The sequence below is a fragment of the Rhinichthys klamathensis genome, unplaced genomic scaffold, assembly GCF_029890125.1.
Source record: "Rhinichthys klamathensis goyatoka isolate OS25496 unplaced genomic scaffold, OSU_Roscu_1.1 h1tg000121l_1, whole genome shotgun sequence".
Taxonomy (NCBI): Eukaryota; Metazoa; Chordata; class Actinopteri; order Cypriniformes; family Leuciscidae; genus Rhinichthys; species Rhinichthys klamathensis.
In genome coordinates this window covers 374,317-399,234 of record NW_026606658.1, presented here as the reverse complement: position 1 = coordinate 399,234, position 24,918 = coordinate 374,317, and the positions used below count along the sequence as shown (strand labels likewise).

General features: G+C 37.7%; 2 protein-coding genes across 2 annotated transcripts in view; both read left to right on the top strand.

Moving 5' to 3' along the window:
• The first annotated feature begins 1,360 nt into the window (after window positions 1–1,360).
• ercc4 (excision repair cross-complementation group 4) lies at window positions 1,361–8,193 on the top strand. Its single transcript, XM_056255415.1, has 11 exons — window positions 1,361–1,561; window positions 2,789–2,969; window positions 3,077–3,272; window positions 3,385–3,592; window positions 3,754–3,934; window positions 4,035–4,157; window positions 4,260–4,367; window positions 4,970–5,537; window positions 5,828–5,920; window positions 6,026–6,138; window positions 7,095–8,193. Exons 1-11 carry the CDS (start codon window positions 1,385–1,387, stop codon window positions 7,823–7,825), a joined length of 2,679 nt encoding a protein of 892 aa, XP_056111390.1. The 5' UTR covers window positions 1,361–1,384; the 3' UTR covers window positions 7,826–8,193.
• A 247-nt stretch (window positions 8,194–8,440) lies between these two features.
• The window catches only part of mrtfba (myocardin related transcription factor Ba), a 33,892-nt gene continuing 17,414 nt past the window's right edge, over window positions 8,441–24,918 (top strand). Inside the window, exons 1-2 of the mRNA XM_056255414.1 lie at window positions 8,441–8,616; window positions 19,852–20,065. Coding sequence (XP_056111389.1) covers window positions 19,930–20,065 — 136 coding nt within the window. The 5' untranslated portion in view covers window positions 8,441–8,616; window positions 19,852–19,929. The remainder of the gene's footprint in view (window positions 8,617–19,851; window positions 20,066–24,918) is intronic.

Genomic DNA, 24,918 nt, shown 5'->3' with positions numbered 1-24,918 from the left:
GGAAAAAAATCATGCTTGGTAAATCATAAGTATGCAATAAAAAGTCATAGTTATAATAAAAATGTCATAGTTATGACTTATGTCTTACGTAAACTTTTATGTCAGATTATGATTTTATCTATTACTTTTACCTTATAATTATGTACATTTTTTTCATTCATACATAAGAATATGTATATTTTAAAATATGTATTTTTTTTATTTTGATTAGTTTAACTGTTAAAGTAATAATGTAGAAGTAGACATTAGGCTAAGCCTTTCAGTACAGTAAACTGAAAAAGAGATTTTGGCTCCATACCCAAACAGGCAGTTATATCAAACAAAAAAAATATTTAATTTTAAGGGTTTTTAATCATTAATTGATAATTTAATAATTAATAATCATGTATTCTATAGGCAATATAAACTACATTAGCACAATCATCAGATATGATCCTGTCGAAAGTAGTTTCTAGCAATTGCGTCCCTTATTGAATAGCCTTTGTTTGTTTGTTTTTGTTGCGGGTCATATGAAACTCTGAAGGGACATGGTGGTGGGAGGAAGAATATGAAATGGGAGGGAAAATTAATTTGAATGCTTTTGCGTTCAAGGGAAAATTGCTTTTGTGCTCTCTTGCAAATGTTTTGCGTTCCCCCAAGAAACTTTGCATTCACTCTCAAAATATGAGTTCTTTGCAAATGAACGTTTATTGTGGGAATGCAAAACTTTTGAGATTAAAATATATCATTTTCTGCTATGTCCTTTTAGTGGCTCCGTAAGGGTCTGATTGTTTAAAAGAAATCGAAAATGCAAATGGAAACCCACTGGTAAATTTGGTAATCTGAAAAAGTGTAGGCCATATCTTAACAAGAGTGTTCCTCTTTCTATTTTGCTTTGAAAAATTGGCACAAAAGTAAGATGGATAACCTGGTCCTGGATAGCAGAACATGATCCAGATTAAACTTTTTGAACAACTGTGCACGAAACGCAAGAAATTACTGCTAAAAAAAATCCTTATTGGGTTTTTGTGTTTTTACCTCCAGTGCAGCAGATGGCGCTACTATAAAATCACATTCTAAACAGCGCGACATCACGTGACACAATACGCTTTATTTTGAAACATTCTCTGACCGTATCGAGGACGAGACAAACTTGTGTAATGTAAAGTAATATTAAATAATGTAACCAAAATACGTTTTGCGCATTTCTTTTTGTGCGCACTACCGGCAGAATATAAGCAGTAAATAATAGGTTTATTCCTCGGCTCGTCCTTTTAAAATGGAGTAACGTTAACGTTAGATGATGAACTGCAGTAACGTCATGCATCCATGTCATCCAGCATACCAGACACAGAATCAGTAACGTTATTTCCGTACTTGAACTCTAGATCATTGTTTTAAAAAGATGTCGAGTCCGCTGCTGGAGTATGAGACGGAGATGTTTGTGAGTGTGTTCAGCACAGACGGGCTGCTGGTCACAGCTGAGGGACTCGGTATCGACCGCATCCTCTTACACTTCATGAGGGTGTATTCAGAGGAGGGCAGTCTAGTGCTCTTATTAAACACAACCACTCCCGAACAGGTGCGACAGGCCGCTTTATCGATTAATTTAGTTATACTTCTATTGATCTACAGAAAGAGAGGATAGAGTTTATTCACATGGCAAATCAAGAAGTGACAGCTAGCAGTGCGATATGTATACGTATTTTACATTTAGCTAATTCTTTTATAATATGCATGCAGTTTTATATCTTCAGAAGTGACCTGTAAAAAAGCTAAAAGGTCATAAAAGTGTTTGTATTGAATGAAGGGTTAGAAAAGTCTACAATATACACGCTATAATCATTTTCATTATATGCACTGCATTGTTGTAGGCTACTTACACATTACTTAACCCTGACATGAAATTACAGTTTGTAGAATCTTTGGAAATTTTTTTTTTAATCTTAAAAAAAGTTTGAATAATATATTCACAGCATCTGCTCAGGCCTAAATATGATACAGTAGGCTTTATAGGGTTAAATTGAATTGAGAATATTTAAAATAAACATAAGAAATAAGAAAACAAGCCATGCTTGGTAAATCGTAAGTATGACATAAAATGGCATAGTTGTGACTTATGTCATAATTAGAACTTTTATGTCAGATTATGATGTTTGTTTTATCTCAGAAATTCTACTTTTATCTCATATTGACTTGGTTTATGTCATAATTTATGTCATAAGGTGGCCAATTGTCCCATATTTGACTTTTTATGTCAATCTTTACTTTATCTCATAATTTTGCCTTTTTATGTAACAATTTTAATTCATAATTATGACTTAGTATCAATAAATTTGAGTCCCCCCTCATAATTTCAACTATTTATCTCACAATTGTGACTTTTTATGTCATAATTATGATTTATCAAATCATGATTTTTTTTATGTGGAAATAATAGGCTTGCATACATAACAGTACTTTAGGAGTTTAAAAAAACTCAAACAGGAAGCCATAAGCAAATTAAGTATCTCTTCATACAGAAAATGCTTGTATTGAATTAAAGATTAGATAAGTTACAGCGTCTACAATATACACTAATCATTTTCATTATATGCACTGCATTGTTGTACTTTACCCATTACTTAACTCTGACATATGAAATGACAGTTTGTAGAACCTTTAGACAAAATATATTTTTTTAATATAAAAAACTTTTACTATGTTCACAGCATCGGTGCTCGGGCTGTAAATATGATACAGTAGGCTATATAGGGTCAAAGTGATTCAATAATAATGATGAATGCATGAATGTGCATGCCTGTTGAAGGAGTATTTTACAGAGCAGCTCCGTGCTGAAGGAGTGAGCCATCTTCCCCAGACTGTGACCAGTGATGTGCAGAGCGCTGACAGATATAATGTATACACTAAAGGAGGAGTTCTCTTTGTGACCAGCCGCATCCTAGTTGTGGACTTCCTTACGGACAGAATTCCTTCTCACCTCATAACAGGTCAGAGGAAGGTTGTTGGGAAGATGAAGCTGTTTTTCCATTACATTTGAATTATAAAGAAGTTGTGTTTCTGGACTGAATGATAATATTATTGTGTATTTGCACAGGAATCTTGGTGTATCGCGCACATAAGATCATTGAGTCTTGTCAGGAGGCTTTCATTCTAAGACTTTATCGGCAGAAAAACAAGACTGGGTTCATCAAGGCCTTTACGGACAAGGCCACATCCTTCTCTTCTGGCTTCTGTAAAGTCGAGCGAGTCATGAGAAACCTGTTTGTGAAGAAGCTTTTTCTTTGGCCAAGGTATGGTGGCTTTATTTTTTGTTTTTCATAGATAGTACTCTGAGTATGTATGATTTTTGGAAGTGAATGTTTTCTAAATCTTATGTATTTGCAACATGATTTTATTTGCTAGATTCCAAGCATCAGTAAACACAACGCTAGACAAACACAAGCCGGATGTGGTGGAGCTGCATGTGTCTTTGACTCCAGCGATGAGAGCCATTCAGAGCTCTATTTTGGACATCATGAATGCCTGCTTGAAAGAGCTGAAGCGCTACAATCCCACTCTGGAAGCAGAAGACCTCTCTCTGGAGAACAGCCTGGGCACTTCCTTTGAGAAAGTGAGAAATCCTCATATTCACAATTTTTTTGTTTTTGTTTCATTTTTACATTTTTGACTCTATACCTTTTAGATCTTACATCTTAAATTATGACTTTGGATATTAATAATGATTATACATAAATATTCTAAATGACAATAATCATGTTTTTCCATATGTAGACAATTCGTCATTACCTTGACCCACTGTGGCATCAGCTTGGGTCCAGGACCAAGTCTCTCGTTCAGGACATGAAGATTTTAAGAACTCTTCTTCTCTACCTCACTCAGTATGACTGTGTCACCTTCCTCAATCTGCTGGAGTCTTTGAGAACCAGCCAGAAAAGCTTTGGTAGTAATTCAGGTACAGTCAGCTGATTTGTTGCTCTATTTGAACTCTTCGGACATGGAGCAAATCATAGTCCGTAAAGTCACCTGATTCTTTTTGTTCTATTCTGAATCAGGTTGGTTATTCCTTGACTCAAGCACATCAATGTTTGTAAATGCTCACAGCCGTGTGTATCGCATTCAGGAGTCAAAGAAGAAACTGAAAGTTGGAGAGACTGACCAGAAACTAAGTGCACTAGGTACAACATGTTTGATGTATGTTTCTTTTAAAAGATGTTTACATATTTCCATTTTTAAACACGCATGCTTGTATCTTCTTTTCTATTTGTGTATAAAACTAGCCCCTCCAAAAAAAGAGCTTGTCCTTGAGAGAAATCCAAAGTGGGAAGCGCTAACAGAGGTGCTACAGGAGATTGAGAAAGAAAACAGCAGCTCTGAGCGTGAACCAGGTATAATCATTTAACGTTTCATGACTAGCATTCGTATGCAAAGCATCAAGGCCTTGTTTACACCTGCTATTAAAATGCATTTTGGATCCAGTGTAAACGGGGTCTGAAGCGTTTTGAGCTTGTCCACTTTCAACCACTCCCAGAGGATTTCGACCGGATTGCTTTCATATTGTAGACGCTCGTGGTCGAATGCGTTCGAACAGCAACAAAAGGCCATCTGCTCTCCGCCTTCTGACCTAATGCGTAAACATTATGGGAAGCGTGCAATCCAGACGGGATTTAAACTTTGGACAAAAAACATACCAAGCACAATGTTCTCTCACCATTCCTGATTTCTAACACGCACTCACAGAGTTCGGTGTGGTCTTGCGGCTTTCAGGGCAGAAACGAAAGCTGATGCTCTCCATATGTTTTTCTACATACATTTACATAGACTCTCCCCTCAAAGAAATCAGGACAGAAGTGGTTGAAAGTGGACAAAAGAGACATCAGGTGTAATTAGGAATGTGTCCCCCTCATCTCCTTGTGATCCGATCGACCAAATTGCATCTTAATACCAGGTGTAAGCAGGGCCTAAGTCAAATTTGTTCTCTGTACATCAGGCCGTGTGTTGATATGTGCCAGTGATGACCGAACATGCGCTCAGCTGAAGGAATATATCCAAAAAGGAGCAGAACACCTACTGAATCGCCTTTACTCACGCACCATTGGGAAAGAAGATCCTCATCCTGATCTATTGAAGCTTGACAAAGGCTGGCCCAAGAAGGACTGTGCTAAGAGCAAGGGGAAGAATGGGCGGCTGAAAAAACCCAGAGCCAACTCAAAGAGACCAACAAAGATCGAGAGACCATCAAGAGTCTCTCAGATGGGAGGGCAGGAGGCTAGAGCTGAAAAGGACCTGATTGGGAACAGTGAAGATGAAGGAGAACTGGTGGAGGAGGAAGAGGAAGAAGAAGAGATTCTACTCGATCTCTCTTCGGATGACTACTATGGAATTCTTAAAGAGCCTCTGACCGTCATTCACCCACTGAAGGGTTGCAGCGACCCCTACAGTTTGACGCGGGTGTTGCATGAGGTTGACCCCATGTTTGTTGTTTTGTATGATGCTGAACTCAGTTTTGTGCGGCAACTGGAGATTTATAAAGCTTGCAGGCCAGGAAAACCTCTCCGGTGTGTATATTGGCATGGAGCAAATCAATATTCTGCAACATCATAAATGTCTTGTCACTTTTGATCAATTTAATGCATTGAGGAATATAAATGAATAAAAGTATTCATTTCTTACAAAAAAAAAAAAAACTTTCCCCAAACTTTTGAACTTTCCCCAAACTTTTGAATTTATAAATTTATATTTATAAATATTAACAATTTAACTGATTTATTTATATAAATCAATAATATAAAAATATGTACTATAAATATAAATAAATATTTAACTTGAATTCTTTTTTTCCTGTTAGTGTGTATTTTCTTATATATGGAGGCTCGACAGAAGAACAGAGATATCTTACAGTCTTGAGCAAAGAAAAACAAGCATTTGAGCACCTCATAAGGTTAGCTGAATATATCCTGTTTTCTGAGAAATTGAGAGTTCAATGCCATTCGTATTTTTTGTGACACCACTCATTTTAAAATCTGTTTTTTTCTCTTTAAAATAGGGAAAAAGCCAGTATGGTTGTGCCAGAAGAGAGAGAAGGTAGAGAGGACACCAATCTAGATCTTGTCCGCAGTCAGGAACCCGCCAGTGCCGCCACCAACACCCGCAAAGCAGGTAAACCTCCACCATTCAACCTGAAATATTCACACAATACATTACACTATACATAATGTTGTGATGCCTAAGTTCATTTGTAGAATCTTTTTAATTTTATTTAGAATTGAAAGGGGTCATGAATTTTTTCCTGGATCTTTTGACATGCAAGAGTCATTGTACTATAAAAACATCCTGTAAGTTTCAGAACCCAAAACTTCCTTGTTAGTCCAAAAAACGCTTTTATTGAAACCAAGCTCCAAAACCAACTCGTTTCGGATTTTGTCACATTATAACGTAATAGTGCATTGAAAAACCGACTTTATAATCGCTGGAGCTGTCAATCACACAGCACGAGTTTATTAGTGACTGAATTCTGGACTCTCGCCAAAACTCCCGTTATAATCAATGCCACCGTCTACACGGCACAATGAGTCTTATTTGCATTAAGTTTGCACTGTTAATTATGATGAAAGCATTCGTGATAGGGCCAAAATCCAACAACACTTTTCAAGATTAGTTAATCCTGACAGCTGTAATAGTAAAAACGTGCTAAAAGTTTTCGAGATAGTTCCACATGTAATTCTTATTTCATATGCAAAGATGTTAGCCAATCACAGCAGTGGGCGTTTACATCTCACAGCAGACACGCCCCTTTCAACAGAACGTTAAAATCAGGGTTGAAAATTGCCTTTTATTTCTAAATTATGACCATTTTTTATGTAAAAATCATACTAACATTATAAGTGCACCTCAGGAAACATTATAAAATAATTTTTTAAAAATGCCATTCATGACCCCTTTAATTTAGACAAAATAGTCTAGAAGAGAATTGTAATAGAATTGTAATCTCAACCATTTATCGGTTATGGGCCATAACATTACTGTTATTATCAGATTATTGGTTCCTGCTAGAATAACAATTGTGCATGCTTGAAGTTGAATACCTTTTGCAAACATTTTTTTTCTTTAATTAGGGGGTCGTGAAGAGATTAAAGAGCCTCATCGAATCATAGTTGACATGAGAGAGTTCCGCAGTGAGCTCCCTTCCCTTCTGCATCGACGTGGTCTCGACATTGAACCGGTCACCTTAGAGGTCGGCGACTACATATTGACTTCTGAGATCTGCGTAGAGCGCAAAAGTGTCAGTGACCTCATTGGTTCCCTGCAGAGTGGGCGTCTCTACACACAATGCCTCTCAATGTCTCGATTCTATCGTCGCCCTGTGCTGCTTATCGAGTTTGACCCCGCAAAGCCTTTCTCCCTTGTGGCCCGCAGTGACTTTCGTCAGGAGATCTCTGCCAGCGACGTCACCTCCAAACTGACCCTCCTCACCCTCCATTTCCCTCGCTTGAGGCTGCTCTGGTGCCCGTCTCCCTATGTGACAGCAGAGCTGTTTCAGGAGCTCAAAAACGGCCGCGCAGAGCCTGACGCCGCTGCAGCTCAGGCCATTACGGCGGAGTCGGAGACCGTGACGGAGTCAGCAGACCTGTACAATCCCGGACCTTACGACTTCTTGCTTCGTATGCCTGGAGTCAATGTAAAAAATTTCAAGAGCCTTATAAAGCACGCTTCCTGCCTGGCTGATCTTATAACATTTAGCCAGGAAAGGCTCAGTGAGATATTGGGTAGTAGCAGTAATGCCAGGCAGCTTTATGAATTTCTGCACAATTCCATGAATGTGGTGCCTGTTCAGAAGAGCAAGTAGAGATCGTAAAAAAAAGAAAGAAAAGAAAAGTATTTTGCGCTGTATTCTCAGGTTTGGTAATTGTGTCTTGTCAAAGGGTTTTTATATTTATATTTATTTTGAAAATGTTGTTTAAGCAATAAATGAATTATTGTATTTCTGAATATTTAAATAACTTGTATGTTAGATTCAAACTTTTCAATTGTAGTTTTGTAATTACTTGTGATGTAGTATGTAGTCATACTGTATATTGTAGATAACTAGACATTTAATTACAGTTATTTGCTTTATTTTGGCATTGACTGGAGGAAAATTTCCACATATTTCCACTCATATAAAATGTTACAATTTTTAAATAAAGTATTTCTGCAATTATTTCTGTGTAGTCAACATGTAATTCAAGTATAGTCCAATTCTGCCATTTACTCGCCTTTGATGTTCCAAAACTACATGACACCTTTGACTACTTTCATATCGACTTTTCCTGTAGAAATAGTTTAATAATTTTGGGGTTAACTGTACCTTTAACTAATATTATGTAAATGAACGTATTATAATAAATTCATAAACATATAGCAATAGCGCCCTCTGATGGTGACTGGCTCTCACATCTCTGTTTGCGTCACTGAGTTCAGACTAAACATACCAGCAGCGGCCATCTTACTTCCTCAAAAAAAAAAAAAAAAAAACTTCAGTCCCAAAGAAAACCAGAATCAATCCCTGGATACATGGGTGACCACATCAAGGACAGTTATGGAGCATTAAATCAAGGGGCTACGACAAGCAAGCTAGACGCAGCTGTAGGGAACAGGGTAAGAAGCCACATCGTTTGACAGTAAATGTAATGTGTAGCGCTGGAGTTTTCGTGATAGCCTGTGTGATGATGCGAGGATTGAGCCATTGACACATGACTGTAATTTCGTGATATACACGCTAAAACAAAAACATTAACGCGATATAGTTTAAATATTCTTGGCTGAGCTTTAAATTACTTGTATATCGCGAAATATTGTATACTTGCAGTAGGCTAGTAGTATGCTAACTTCCAGTATTGTCTGTAAACATTGAGCTGTGATGTGTGTAGATCAATACTTGATGTTTAAGGTAAGACAGTGAGGTTTACATGTTGAGCACTTCAGTGTCAGATACTGCAGGCCCAGGAGGAAGGGTCTGTTGATGATCTAATCATCATCTGCATGTCAGAAAGGTTAAAACCATTGCAAGTTTTTGCATAATGTTTGTATGTCTTGATGAAACTGAAACTTGAATGAGCGTAAACAACCTAATAGATCTGCAGGCTTCAGACAACTCGTGAGTCATACACACCAGGTGTAACTTTATACGGGAAGCTCTGTGTGGACAAGACTCCTAACATTCTCCGCTTCATGTCATCGCAAAATGATGAATGTCTGAAATCTAATTTCTGTGGTAGCGTTGCTGATTGTATGCGAGATTTATGCTCTTGTGAAGTGTTTTTGATTTTAAATGATTTCACCAGCTAAAAAAAAAATCGTTTTAACATACAAATGTTGTTAATCCTTATGTGGTGTCTAGCATTTCTTTCACTTATTTTTTTACCTATTACTACAAATTAAACTAAAATGAAAATATATAAATATATATATGAATTAATAGTATATATTAAAGATGCACAAAATCTAAGCATTTTTAAATCCAACCTAAAAACTCACTTTTTAGGTAACTAACTGCTTTTTCCCAATGTGTTTTTTTTTTTTGTAAGCTTTATATTTCTATCTGTGTATTTTATATAGCCTAAATGTATATGATTTTTTTTAATTAATTTTTTCTCTCTTTGTAATTTTTATTGTGTAAAGGGCCTTGAGAAGCTGCTTTAAAGGCACTATATTATGATTATATAAATAATACGAAAACAGCACTGATTTAGCTGTAGTTTAGCTTTTACTTTGGCTGCTTGGGTATTATTTTTGTTTCATTTATATTACATTTTTTTTTCAATAGTTTGTGATATAATAATTGGCAGACCCCCAGTAGTACCACAATGGACCCCTTGGTAAAGGTTTACACTATGTCTTTTGACCTCACTTGACTTTGGGATGTGCGCTGTGGCAACTGAATGTAAATTGTATATTTATTCTACAAACAGCTAGGATTGATTGACAAAAATTTTTATAAACGTTTTATTGATTCCCTACAGGTAGTATTAATGGACCATTTGTAAATAAGTAATCTGAAAGTTTGCCATTAACCCTCTTAGAGGAAGTTGAGCACAAGCGCTGGGCTGAAGTAAACTAAACATTTATCCTGTTCCTGCCCACCTTGTTACTTTCCTTTGATGAACACATGGAAGTCATTGCTCATGTTTCCAGCAGGACACATGAAAAGGATCAAACATCTGGGTTTGCTTTTTAATTGGAGTTTGATATTTTCCAGAGTATTTAGTCATGGCTCATAGTATGCTTTCTCAGCAGAATCAGATTTAGATCCTTGACATTAAAGCCACTTGAGAGACACTGTGAAGGAGAAGCTAATGTGCTAATGGGTTGAATGAGGAACTAGTGCTTGAGGGCACACCTTCCTTAAGGAACACCAAGAGTAATTTCCTTACTAGAACAATGCTTATCACAACAGATATGAAACAAGAACTTGTTTAGTTATTAGTCACACTTTGTGGCCAATTGATGTTTGATCAATTGATTTTTGATGTAAAAATCAGAAATCATGTTTTTAACAGTGTTGTGTTGAACAGTGTTCCTGACATTGTTACACTCGTAGTCATGTCAAATATAATCCACTTTAAGCTCCAATTTAATCCCTGAAATTAAATGTTGAGATTTAGCAATGCCAGCTAGGCCTATTTGATGGCAGTTTTTTTTGTTTTCTATTTTTGAATGGTGGCTATCAGTCTCACCCTCATGTCGTTTCAAACCCATAAGACGTTTGTTCATTTGCAAATTAAGATATTTTTAATATTTTCTCTTCATTTTGTCCATCCATTGAAAGTATGCACATTGCACACGCTACCAAAATTTCCAAACTTCCAAAAGTTAGCTTCATAAAGACATTGTAAAAGTAATTCATATCAGTCTTTTATAATTTAAGTCTTCTGAAGAGACACAATCAGATTTATTTTATGCTTTTATTGTCATAAACATTGATCAACCGACATACATAGAACTCATCAAATAGGGTAAAGTATCGAAGCTCAAACATGCTTGCTTGACGCGCAAAAACCAATGAGGTTTGTTCTCCATTATCAAGTATAAGCAATGTCTTTATGTACTTGATAATTTGGTTATGTGGACAAAAATGATGTGAGAGTATCAAAAAGACTTAGCCTGAAAATTTGAACAAACACAACTTACAGGTCCCAACCCCTTGCTCTCTGCTGCGCTACAGCCCTCCCTCCACAGCTCGTCCTCCACAGCGGAGCCTGTCGTGAACGCGCAGGCTAGTAAACAGGGCCACCGATAACAGCGGATAAAAAGTTATATTGCACATTCACTAATCGGGAATAAACGTCAACAATATGCTTTACATTGACTATGGCCTGCCCATACTTTGACTACAAACTTGGTCCTCAAATCATTATGTATTTTGCAATAGCCTACATGTAACTTTATAACGTTGCACTCTTTCTATAAGTTATAAATAGCTAGTAAGATAACGTTAATATAACGTTAACTAACATTACAGTATGCAAGTAATTATTCTAGCGATATATAATGCTAGATAAGGTGTGCTAGTACATTATTTCAGCAACATGACAAGCCAGTGAATTAGCAGGTTTCAATTGTTGCTTAGCAGAGTGCGTGACATTTTATCTACATGTTATGCGGCTAGAGTTTCGACCGAGTCAATGGGCTCTGTGTAATTCTTTCTTTTTCGCTTGTTTATCGTCATCAGTCTTTTTCCTTTTACCTCTTTGTTTTATGAGCAGGTGTCACTCGAGAATTGGCAGTTTAGGTTGTTTCTCCGTCATAAACACAGCTGCAGCACGCCGGCAATCTTGAGTTTGAACGACGGCTCGCGCTGTGCAAGAGAGGGGTGTGATAAGCGCGTACACGAGCGTGATTGACACTGCTAAGACATTCCTCCTGATTGGTTGTTTCTGACCGGGAGCGTGTATTTCTTGCAAATGGCAATAGGACCACTGGGAGGAGCCAGAGGAGCTTGATTTTTACACAGATTATCTGTCTCATATTCTACTGTCAGGACATAATGACAGTTTTAGCAAATACATTTTTTCAAAAGTTACCTACAGCAGCTTTAAGTGGAATCCGTATGTTAGTTTGGCCGGAAGCTAGTTATTTTACTTTATAAAGTTTTAAATATGGATATTTTTCTTATACAAACTCATCGCTCCGCTTCAGAAGGCCTTTATTAACCCCCCGGAGCCGTGTGGAGAACTTTTATGATGGATAGATGCACTTTTATGGACTTCAAAACAGAAACAGCCATTCACTGCCATTATAAAGCTGGGAAGAGCCAGGACATTTTTTAATATAACTGATTGTATTCGTCTGAAAGAAGAAAGTCATATACACCTAGGATGGCTTGAGGAGGGTGAGTAAATCATGGGCTAATTTTAATTTTTGGGTGAACTATCCCTTAAACTAAACAAAATTGAGAAATGTTGCCTCAGCAACTAGCTGAAATAAAATACGTTTTTTTATATATATTTTATTTCAGTTAATATTTAATTTAATCTGAGGTAATGAAAATGTTTTTTTTTTTATGATGTTTTGGTTTTAGCTAACAATAATCCTGGTCTACTACACCCTTAGTCATGATAATTACCTTTGATAACTTTACTGAATCAATTTTGATAGATAGTTTGCCATTCAGTGGTATAGTTTGATGTGTGTGTGTGGTTTGAGGCTTGAATGGGAAATGGTTTAGCCATGAGCTTTAACAGTGTGGCTTGCCAGAAACAGCAGACCACAGAAGCAGCACAGCCCCTAGCTCTATTCTTATGTAAGATTTACATTGTTATTGTAACTGTCCTTAAAATGGAGAGATGAATTTGTATCTCATAGATCACTGTACCAATTATGTAATGTGGTGTAAGCCAGATGTGGACTGTTTGGATGTTTTTCTTTAACGCAGTGGATCCACGGTAATTTTAAGCTTTGTTTAATGGCCTGGGTTGTATATGGTGGATGACATGCTTTTGTACAGTGCCATAACTAAAATATTTTTATTTGTGACTGAAGAATATACTGAAATTTATTTATTTTTTAATTTTTTTAATACACAAACATAGGACCTATCTTTTCTTAGCAACAATTTAAAGTGTAGAGGTTAATTTTGCCATGGCAAATTCACAGTTCACAGTCAGCTTGTTGCTCTGTGTTGCGTCATCGTTGCTCATGGCAGTGTATATGCCACAAATTGAGCTAATCATATGTAAATATTCACATGTGACATTAAATAATTTGCTCATAAATACAGTATATATTTCTTTATTTCAAAATAAGCAACTACTCACACATAAAACAATATTTAGTATGACATTACAAATAAACATCAAGTTAAGAGATTAGAGATGAATTAATTTGAATTACGTGACAAGTTACAAAAACATCATATTTTTTACCAAGTCATCAAGAGTGTATCTAGGGCTAGGGAATTTATAGAATATATTCACAATGATTTCACTCTAATAACTGTTAAGCATCATTGTGAATATCGATATGCAAAATTAGACCTTTTAAATCTGTTAGAAAACAATGACTGTTTGGTCAAAAGGATCGTTCCTCTGAAAAAAGTTTTGAGATTGCAATTTGAGAGCAAATACATTTAAATGCAGCAAATACTGTATTTTGACTGAATATTATGGAAAGTTTGAAAATGTTGGTATTTATAGCTGTAACACCCACCCCTATATACAATATATATATATATATATATATATATATTAAAAAATTACAAAATGTTTTTAAATAATGAAGCCATTTAGTCAGATATTTTACTCATCAGCTAAAATAATGTAATGTTTGATCTACATTTTTTGATTGAACAAATTGAGTTAAAATACGTTAAATAGAAACGTTTCTTCCTTTGTCAAAAGTGTTACAATTGTTTTTTTTAAATCTTTTATGCATACATTTTCAAATACACACTTAAACTTTTCTATGTAAGTTTATATTTGACCCTGATTGACTGATCACTCAACAGTGTACTGCCGAGGGAGAGAGAGAGGGAGAGAGAGCTCCAGCAGCTTAAGTTTATTTGTGTGGGAGGCTGCTGTATCCTAGCAACAGTGACAACCAAGGACTAATAGCAGACTTCATTACACATACAGTGTGTGCTGAATGTTGGCACACTGCCGTTCAAAACATAATCAATTTGTGTGTTTGTGTCTTTCAACCAAACGATGTTACAGTGTTGAGAGTGTAAGAAATTCAGAAATAAAGAGGATGAGTAGATGACATTTGCTGGATTCCTCCTCCCGTCAGCAGATCCCAAAACCTTCTGATCATGTTCGTTTGTTTGTGATGATTTAGTTCTTTCTTATGCAAGAATACACTAAGGCATGGCCTGGTAGTATTGTATCTGCACCCTTTTGTGTGCGAGTGTTTGTTTGTAGTCATGTTCAGATCCTTGGTTTGTTATTATCTCGGTTAGGGTCATTACTCATTATGTATACTTAGGGTGCTGTGTATTTTATTTTTTTGCATATGGATAACATCCTGTTTTTTCATATGGAAAGATTTGCTAATGCAAAAATGTATTTTGTTAATAAAAATACGAACAAAGTAGCAAATTACAAACTGTCATGAAGGTAATGGATGAACCCAAGCGCAGACAGTATATAACACTCAACATTAATTTATTGACAAAAACAGGAAAAACAAAACCCACAATGGGGCAAAACAAGACTGGAACAGGAATGACTAAACTAGACTGAGACTTGACAAATAACTAGACGATAAACAAAACAGCAAACATAGATTCAGGATTTCTCTCGGGACAATACTCTTGACAAATACTCACAGGGACTCTCACAAAGTATCACACGCAGATAAGAATCACAATGAACCAGCACAGGACAGCAAACACAAGGGGATAATAAAGGGAACACTAATGACAAAGACAGGTGAAGCTGACTAGACAAGGACAGGTGAAACTGACTAGACAATAATGACGAGACGAGGATAACAAGGGGGCGGGGTGACGTGACAACACAAGCACATGGCTCAAAACACAAGACCATGTGCTTGCACACAAAACATGATTCTGTCATGATCCTGCCTCAAGACTAGAGAAAATCAAGGACACGAGGGCAGAATCATGACACAAACAATAAGACTAAGATAAAAATCAAATAAACAGTGCTTTTCAGATAGGTATTCAGGTACAGAATTTGAATATTTCAGATTACAAGTCACTCGGTTAATAGCAGTGAGTGATTTCTCTTTTTTTCTGTTGTTATTTGATTAACAGAAAGGGCATACAAATATACTTTGTGTGTATTTGACCATTTAATCGCAATAAGCCGCGACTGAGAACTCGGGCAGAATTTGGGACTGCAGGCTGACAGGCGGTTTTCTGTGTACGTAGCCTAGCCTACTCTTTACAGGGAACTACACTGCGACCAAAATGGTCGCATATGCGACCTTTTGAAATGCCATTGCGACCCTAATTTTTAATGGGTCGCAAATGTATCACCGTTTGATTATTTTTGTACCTACCTAATGTTTTAGGCAATATGCTATGATTTACTATGAGCATTTATTAAAACAGAAATGTGTATTTTAAGAATACGTTTTATAACGCGCTCTGAGCATTCAACACATCAAGTTGGCTTCGCGGATTCGCGCTTGTTTAACTGAGAGAACGAGCAGAGAGAGTGAAAGCCCCAGTCGCGCGCGCGCTCTCTCTCCCTCCCTCCGAGTCCCTCGCTCATGAATTGAGTTGACTGAATATCTTTGAGAATACACGATGGTAAAAGGTCGGAAGACCGAAGTTTTTTTTTTTCTGAACTACCACTGGTTGTGAATTGTGCTAAAATAACGTTGCCTCATCTTCTCTGAAAAGCTTTCCACACATTCAGATGGCATAAACCACTCTTTCAATAAACAAAACAAAAAATCTATCTGGTGATGAAATGTTTTCTGTGTTGAGACAAATCTTGTGCGATGTCCTAAACTGCCTGGATAATCACACAACGTGTGCCGTGGTCCGTTAATGACACGTCCGATTCGCGAACTGACTCCTTTGAACCGATTCACTTTAATGAATGGTTAAAATAACAACTGATCTGTCCAACACTGAACTCAAGAGTCATTCTAGAATGATTCATTCTTTCCAAGTAGAGCTATTCAAGTCATCTGGTGAAATTGTTTTTATTTCGCAATATATATCGCAGAAAAATCAAATATCGCAATGTCATTTTTTTACCAATATCGTGCAGCCCTACTGTAAATTCTGTGGGCCTTCAATTGCAGGACTGTCCAAATTTGTAACTGCGTCAAAACAATTCAAACACGAATCATTGAAGCTTCACAATGACATATTATATTTATTTTACTTTTCCTTAAGAGTTCAGAAGTCTGCCCATCTGTGCCAACCATAGCATGGTGAAATCCAAAAGAAATTAATTTAGCACTTTATTGTGTAGGCTACTGTATTTTCTATTGCAGTAAATCTATCCCAACCATTTTTAAAGAAAACAAGAAGGCATGTGTTTTAAAAGATGGAGAGTAAAATAAAAAGCACATCTGTATGCAATACAGTTTCACTATTGGTCATTATTATCCAGAGCGGCTTACTATATAAATAATTTGTGCGACCAAATCATGTTTTGCGCTAGTAACTGAAAAAGTTAGTAGCGCAAGTGCCACCAGTGGAAAATGTTAGTGTAGTTCCCTGTCTTTAACATCATCGTGTCCCACACTTTACTTTCTCATTCATGCATGTTTCTTATCACTTATGTTTCACTCTAACTTTAGGTAGTACTATTATGACACTTTTGTGATTATTATACAATTAAATGACAAATTATGCAAGAATGGAAACATTTTTTGACTGTTGTTTTAGTCAGCGATTGCAGAATAAAAAAATAGGTTAATGTATGCTAACATTCTCTTTACTTTAGAGAGGTTATATCAGGCCATGGTGTTTTCTTCCAATACTACCCTTCTCCATGTACAAACATGCTTTTGAATCTTTATTAGTTCAGTGACCGCATGTCCCACAATGTTTTACTCAATACATTTTTGTGTAAATGGCCTGAGTCATTGATAACACAGTAAAAACAGCTGGCATTCCTATTTAAAAACCTGCTTTTCCCTTTGAAAAGCTGGATCAGATCTTACAGGCAGCTGAAAGGGACAATTATCTACAATTTATATTTATTTAAAAAAAAATTGTGATGGGGGTTGAATTTAGAAAACCACAGGAAGAGGAAAAAGTACAGGTTGGGGATGTTTTTTTGGAAGCTGAATCTGTTTTGTTTTTTAAATCTATTTTATTACAGAAGAAACCAAATCCCTCATTGGCAAAATAGAGTTTGCCTTTCGTAAGCGGTAACTCTACATTGCGTAGCTACGCTGCGGGAACTCCTCCCTTCTCCACTTTGTTGAAATCTTATGGGCTAACGCCAGCTTGTAACAGCTGGCCAATTGTCGCGAAGTATGCAAACTGACAGGCTCGCGGGCAGTATAAAATGCATGGGCGCGACAATTTCGTCAGAATCTCTTTCTTCACGCTGTCATCGTTGAAGTTGCACCTGAGGACTAGTTACCTTTTTTTCCTCGCATCCGATGGCTAACCTTTGCAGGATTTGTGCGGGCCCCATCGACCCGCCCCACACCTACGAGTACTGCGCCGCTTACCCACGCTGAGGCGGCCTTCTTGGACTCCACCAAGCGTGCTGCACAAGCCCTGAAAAGTGAAGCCAAAACGTCTCGATCGCCCCCCAGTGGCCGGTCCTAGTATAGATCATAAACCCCGCCTCCCCATGTTATTCAGCGGCACGTGAAACCAACTAAACAATTAAATTACACTTCAAATATCGTTTTTCCAAAGATGGTTTCTGTCATTTACTGTAGTTTTTATCACGCTGATGTAATTTCAAGTGTTTGTTTTTAAAATAAGTTTGTTTTTAGTTAGTTATTTGATGCGGTGGTGGTGACGTCATGATTGACAGCTGTGATTGACAGGTTCTCTGAGCGAAGTAGCCCACGGCTCTGTGTGCATGCCCCCGTTGAGGAGACCGTCGCCGTGCATCTGTGCCCGTCTTTTCGTCTCTAGGCGCGGATCTCAGCCTGCAATGAGTTCACGGCTTATCTGGCTGAAAAAAGAAAGGCTCCAATCACTCCCTCCGGCCTCCTTGGTGATGCCGTGGAGTCAGTTACTGAGCATTTCTCTGACGTGCAGAAGCGCGAAGGCTATGAGTTACGAATATTTCCCCTCGTTCCAGCCCTCGTCGAGGTCTCTCTCTTCGTCGGCACCTCGTCCCGCTTAAGATCGGCTGAGCAGCCCGCTGCGGCTCCGCCCTGAGCCGGATCTTCACCGTAGGCAGTGGGCGGGACCGGGAATGTAGCATCAAGGACCACGGAAAGCGCCGTCCTCGGCTGCCTAGCCTTCGTCCCGTGCCCGATCGGCAGCCAGCCTGGCTGGGGCAGGACTCCAGTCTACAAACTGGCAACAGCGCCCATAGAACTAATACGACCAGTGTAATTTTCTAGACGCGTGGACAGTTATTCGAACTGTTCTAGTTGTATGCAGTGGTTACCACTATGCTGTTTACTCTGTGTATATGGCTACTAGTGTTTCATACAGTTGTTACCGCTAACGCCATTGACACTGTGTTTACTTTCATGCTTGAGTGCTTATTGTGTTGTGTCTGCCCTGGATCAGTGCAGCCTTCGCTTTCATTGCGTTTGTATGCAATGCAATGATGAGGGATTGCGTTTGGTCGGGGATGATGTCTCATTGGTCTAGTTCCGCCTATCAGATGCGAGCGCTCCTAGCGGCGCGGCTATTGGCTGACTGTCTGTCTCTTCCGTGGCTGGTGTAGCTTGGCCCCATTTTCCCCGGGCTTATCTTCACTACTCTCACGGCGGGATTTAATACCCACAGCGTAGCTACGCAATTTACCGCTCTCGAAAGGGAACGTCTCCGGTTACTATTGTAACCTCGGTTCCCTGAGAGGTGGGAACGAGACATTGCGTTAGCCGCCGTGTTCACTGTTCGATCAGCTGTGCAGCGTTCAGTCGTGATTCTGACGCAATTGTCGTGCCCATGCATTTTATACTGCCCGCGAGCCTGTCAGTATTTGCATACTTCGCGACATTTGGCCAGCTGTTCCAAGCTGGGAGGAGTTCCCGCAGAAGGGAGGAGTTCCCGCAGTGTAGCTACGCAATGTCTCGTTCCCGCCTCTCAGGGAACTGAGCTTACGATAGTAACCGGAGACGTTTGTTAAACAAAACCAATCACTGTTCCCTTGTGTGGAAATATTCCTGCATTTTATGTTTGAGATCAGTTGCTGAATTAATCTGCCACTGAAATTTGTGTTTGTTAAATTAGCAGCAGAAAAATTAGCCTGTAAATTCCCATGTGACTGGAGGTTTTGAATGTCGGATGTTTCATGGGAATGAATGATTGTGGTTTGTGCTGATGTGGTCTCAGTGTATTCTGGCATTTTACAGCACCATGGTGAGCGCTGTGTTTATATTTTTATTGGTTTCATGTCTAAACCACTGGGATGATGTAAAGTTGAAGTAATGATAGGCTAGCAAACACAACGTCCATTCATTCACCGTCTGTGGAGAGGCTCATTTTTATTATTTGTTAGCACTTTGATAGATGTTCAACAGCAGCCACTGTATGCCGTAGATTCAACACATCCTCTGTATTTTTGGTTGTCCCGTATGGCTAAAGTGATATTACAGACCTTACCACATCCTTGACCTATCACATCATTCCCAAAAGCTCCATTTCAATTATGTTTTCAAGTGTTACTAATACACAGCCTGCAAACCTTGGACCAAGTTCCTTTTGTAACTTTTAGCCGTTCACCTTTTTCTTCTCCTGAATACTGAATTTGTCTTTTGCAGAAACTGAAGTGAGGAGCTTCCTGTGACCCCATCTTCTGCTGATCCCCAGCGAGACCCTTGACTCCTCACTGAGGAGACATGGAAATCAAGGGGGATGCTGGGATTGGGGGTTTGTTGGCACCCAGCCCACAAAGTGAGGCTGTAACCCACGAGATGGGCGAACTGACCCTGCACCCCGCCCAGAGGCTGCCCCCCCTTAACGAGCGCAAAAATGGTAAGTAACTGGCTGCGAAAAAATAGCTGGATTGAGTCTTTTAAATGAATTAGGGATGCACAATATAGCAGTTGAAAATGTTGCTTTATTTTTTGAGACATTTTACCAGGATTATTTAATGAATAGAAAGCAGAACAGCATTTAGTTATTTGGGAATATTCTTTTGTAACATTATAAATGGCTTTACTGTCATATTTGATCAATTTAATGCAGCAAGGATGCTGAATAAAAAAAGACCCCAAACTTTTAAACTGTAGTGTATATTTATACAAAATAGTATAGCATCAGCTTTTTATCAGTAATAATGTGAAAATAAAAAAAACAGGTGGTGAAGATATTAGTTTACCTACAGCTCAGACAAATCAGCATCTGAAGCCCGTTTTATTCTTGACACATCTGATACTGGGAAATGGCAGGCTTCTGAAATTTTTTGAAATAAAACAAAAAAAGTTGTTTGTCGGCCAACAAAAAGATATTTAGATTTAGATGTCCCTCTTGGCTAAATGTTTATCATCAGTTGTTTTTTTTGTGCCCATTTTTGGTGAATTTATTGTGAGGATTAAAAGTTGCCCATGTTCTGAAATGGTATGCATTGCCCGGTTGTAATCACATCCTGCTTAAATTCCGCTATTTCATTTTGGCAATTCACGCCACATCCTGTTTAGTTTTGCCTCTATTTCCAGGTGATTAGATAAAGTTTTATTTCTGTACCTGTTGAAAAAGAGAAGCTATTTTTCCATTCTGTCACCCTCAGTCCTCCATGCACAGAAGCAGCCTCCAGACTCCTGACATTTCTTTGCCTCTTCGTTTGGGTGCAGACATTTGATTGACATGTGAAAGGTCACAGGACAGCGCTGTGTGCATGCGGTAGCTCGCAGCTCTGTGAGGGCTGCTCCTCTAGGTCTCTAGCTATGCTGAGGTCACACCGTCACAGTCAGTGGAAATGTAAACCACTTTGGCAGAGCATGGCCCGTGTCAGTTACTCATCCTCTGGTTGTCTGTCAAACAAGATGCTTACTGTTTTTTTTTGTTGTTGTTTTTTTTTTTGCTGCTTTCAAATCTTAAAAGTAAAGCATTCATGATCCATTTGACCTTACAGAGAAAGTTAATTGTTCTTCTATAAAACTTTTTAAAAAGAGAGGTGCACTTTTGAAGGATTTAGATATGAACTTTTAGTGGCAGGGAGGGGTTAAACCTAGTCTGGTCTTTCTGCTCCCTCCTTGCTGCTGGTGGAGCAGAGATGTTGTCTTTTCTGAGGGAGCCCCAGTTTCGCTGGAGCTACTAACAGTGAATGGAGAGTCCTGAAGAACGAGGTCCTTGTGCTTTATTCACAAAGCTCTGGTGCTGTCAGGAGCCCACGCTGAGATTCTCTGAGCGGACGGCAGGACGGGCGGACGGCATGGCCTGCTTAGGACTGGAGGCTCATAACACCTGCAGAGGAAACATCATATCAGGTTCTGCGGCTTGCTGCTCGACTCTGAGAGGTGGTTGTCATCCTGTCGTTGAGGGCATATAGGTTTAGTTTATTTTGAATAGCTTTTACTGGCTTCATGATGCTTTGTTTAAGCTTAGGTCTTATGGAAATTAGCATGATAGCGTTAGAAAAAAATTACGCTAGAATTGATTGGCTGTTCATGAGAGAACTATGGTAATTTATCTGCGGATAATCAAGGTTGAGTGCCTATCAGATGCACAACAAAAGTCAGAGATTGTTCAAGATAATGGCATCTTCATCTGAGCATTAGGCCGGCATAGATTGGCACGATAGGGATGTATAAAGCTACTTATTTTCGAAATCGACTAGTTGACTAATAGGTCTTAAGGAAGTCCTGTATAATTTGGCTGGTTTCACGTTCACCTGAGCCTGATTGGATGCATTTCGTAGTGGTTGTTTACATAAGATGTATTTCTTAATTGCTGAATGGAATGCAGGAGTCTTGAGATTAATCATTTTTCACGTGACACTCTATCTTAGAAACATATATGCTCAAAACACAGATGTGATGCGACCCTGTCAACCCTGTTTCTGCAGTAAGGATTAAGGAATGAATGTAAAGAGGGTTTTACCATGCAAACTGTCTAACAGGTAAAGAACAGTAGACTGATTAAACAACCTCACTAAAAATATCAATATCAGGATTATTAGTTATATATATATATATATATATATATATATATATATATATATATATATATATATATATATATGTAGTTTTTTTTGTTTTGTTTTAAAAGAAGTCTTTTATTCTAACCTAGGCTGCATTTATTTGATAAAGAATACAGTAAAAGCTATATATTTTAAAATGTAATTTATTCCTGTGATGGCAAAGCTGAATTTTCAGCAGCTGTATCAGCTATATCCTGTCTTCAGTGTCACATGATCCTTCAGAAATCATTCTGATATAATGATTTGGTGGTAACACTTTATTTTAAGGTGCTTGTAATAAGCAGTAATTAACAGTTAATAAGACACTTATAAGACCTTATAAGATGCATATAATATGCATATAAGCATTAACTACTTCATATAAGGGTTAATTAAAGGTCCAGGCCCTGAAGAGATCAGGGAAACTACTCCCTCTTGGGAAGGTAAATGTTTAAGGGACTGGGAGTTTGTGTTACCATTTATGTTTGTTCGGCTGTTCTAAAAGTGCAATGTATTGATACTTGAGAAATTTATTATTTAATTTGTTTATTTATTATAATTACTTAATGCTTATATGCATCTTATATGCATCTTATAAGGTCTTATAAGTGTCTTATTAACTGTTAATTACTGCTTATTACAAGCACCTTAAAATAAAGTGTTACCGATTTGGTTTCCAAGAGACATTTATTATTATTGTCTTTGTTTGCTACTTAATATTTTTGTGGCAACTGTGACACGTTTGTTTTTCAGGATTTTTTTATTAATATAAAGTTCAAAAGAACTGTTTATTTGAAATTGAAATCTTCTTAAAAATGATAAATGTCTGTACAGTCCCTTTTGATCAACTTAAAGAAATAGTTCACTTAAAAAAAAAATTGTCATCACTTACTCACCCTCAAGTTGTTTCAAACCTGTATGAATTTCTTTCTTCTGCTGAACACAAAAGAAGATATTTTGAAGAATGTCGGTAACCAAACAGTTGATGAGACCCCATTGACTTCCATAGTATTTTTTTTTTCCGGTAACACTTTTTCAATAGTCCACTTTAGACATTCTACTAACTATAAGTAACTTTGCAATTACATGTCAACTAACTCTCATTAGAGTATTAGTTGACTGTATGCTTAATATCTGCTAACACTTTATTGTGATGGTCCCCCAACAGATATTCTACTGACTATAAGTAACTTGGCAACTACAAGTCAACTTATTCTACTTACCCGAACCCTCACACCTAACCATAACCTAACAGTTTACTGACAGTCTACTACTGTCTACTAATACTCTATGACAGTTAGTTGACATGCAGTTGCAAAGTTACTTATAGTTAGTAGAATATCTAAAGTGGACTATCGAAATAAAGTGTAACCCTTTTTCCTACTATGGAAGACAGTGGGGTCCATCAACTGTTTGGTAAAAGTAATAATTTCTTTTGAAAAACAAAAAACTAAATCTTACTGACCCCAAACTTTTGAATGGTAGTGACATATATAATATTGTCTCTGTTTTCAAACCACTGAGTCACTTTGTTTGCCATGTTTGAACAGACTCTGACTGTCAGAACTAAAAAATATTTGAAAGGATCTGAAACTCAAAACAGTGTGATCTCAACACCCTTTCAGATCCCTTCAAAGATGTTTTATATCACCAAGATGATGTAAGACGTTTTGCTCATCATGTGGAATAACCCAACCTAAAAAGCTGCAATGTTATGTTGTGCAGTCAAGGGGACCTAGATGATTTTTTTTTTGTGCCCCAAGTGTAGTCAGGGCACTGGGAATGCAGAATGCCCCATTATTATCTCCTTCATGGTACATTCTTTCTTCCTCTCAAAGCTGAAGTGTGTCATTTTTTTGATGCAACATACTTTCTCAGTCATACAAAGTATTTATAACTATTAATACAGTCATTGTTTATACAGTTCCCTTTGGTGTCACAAGTGGTGCAAAAACTTATAGTGTAGATTCATAGTGAAAACTATAGACTACCAATTATGTGTCCTCGGCACCCTCCAGAGTTTCGTTTGCTCGACCTCAGCTGACCTTGTTACGAGTCAACTGACTCATAGTGGGTGAAAAAAAAAAAAATTTCAGTCAGACTTAACCTCTCTGTTCCTGCATTTTCACATGCAGAACATAATTTTTTACATTTATGCATTTGACACTGGCAGACTTAAAGTAAATATTTTATCAGTATGCATAATGTATGTGCATGATGTTGCTAGTGCCATGTTGAGCTACAAGAACTGCACATTAACAACAACAAAGAATTGTTTAATCTTTGACTAAAATTATATCACGCTATCGGCACGTGTGACGTGCAGCTGTTGCACCAGCCGTCATACATTTATAAATTCTCAGCTAATGGTGCTCATGATTCTTGATTAATGTCAGACGTTATCATGTTGCCTTTCTGACCAATTTGAGCTGTTTTTATAATCAGCCAAGTAAATCCGGGAGGCTCAGCCAAGAAGGCAAAGAAAAATGTCTTGAGAATTTTCCCAGGAAGTCTTCCAAGCAGCACCCTTCAAAAAAGGGTCGCTCAAGAGCCTGTTGTTTTGGTAGCAGGAAGAACGTCTAGGTTTTTTTTTTTTTTTTAATGGTTGCTCTTATGTAATGCTAGAAAGGAAATGTGTGATTTCGGTTGTGCAAAAGGTTAGATTTCCCTTTGTTGTCTATGTTGGTGTGTAGTTGTGCTAATCAGG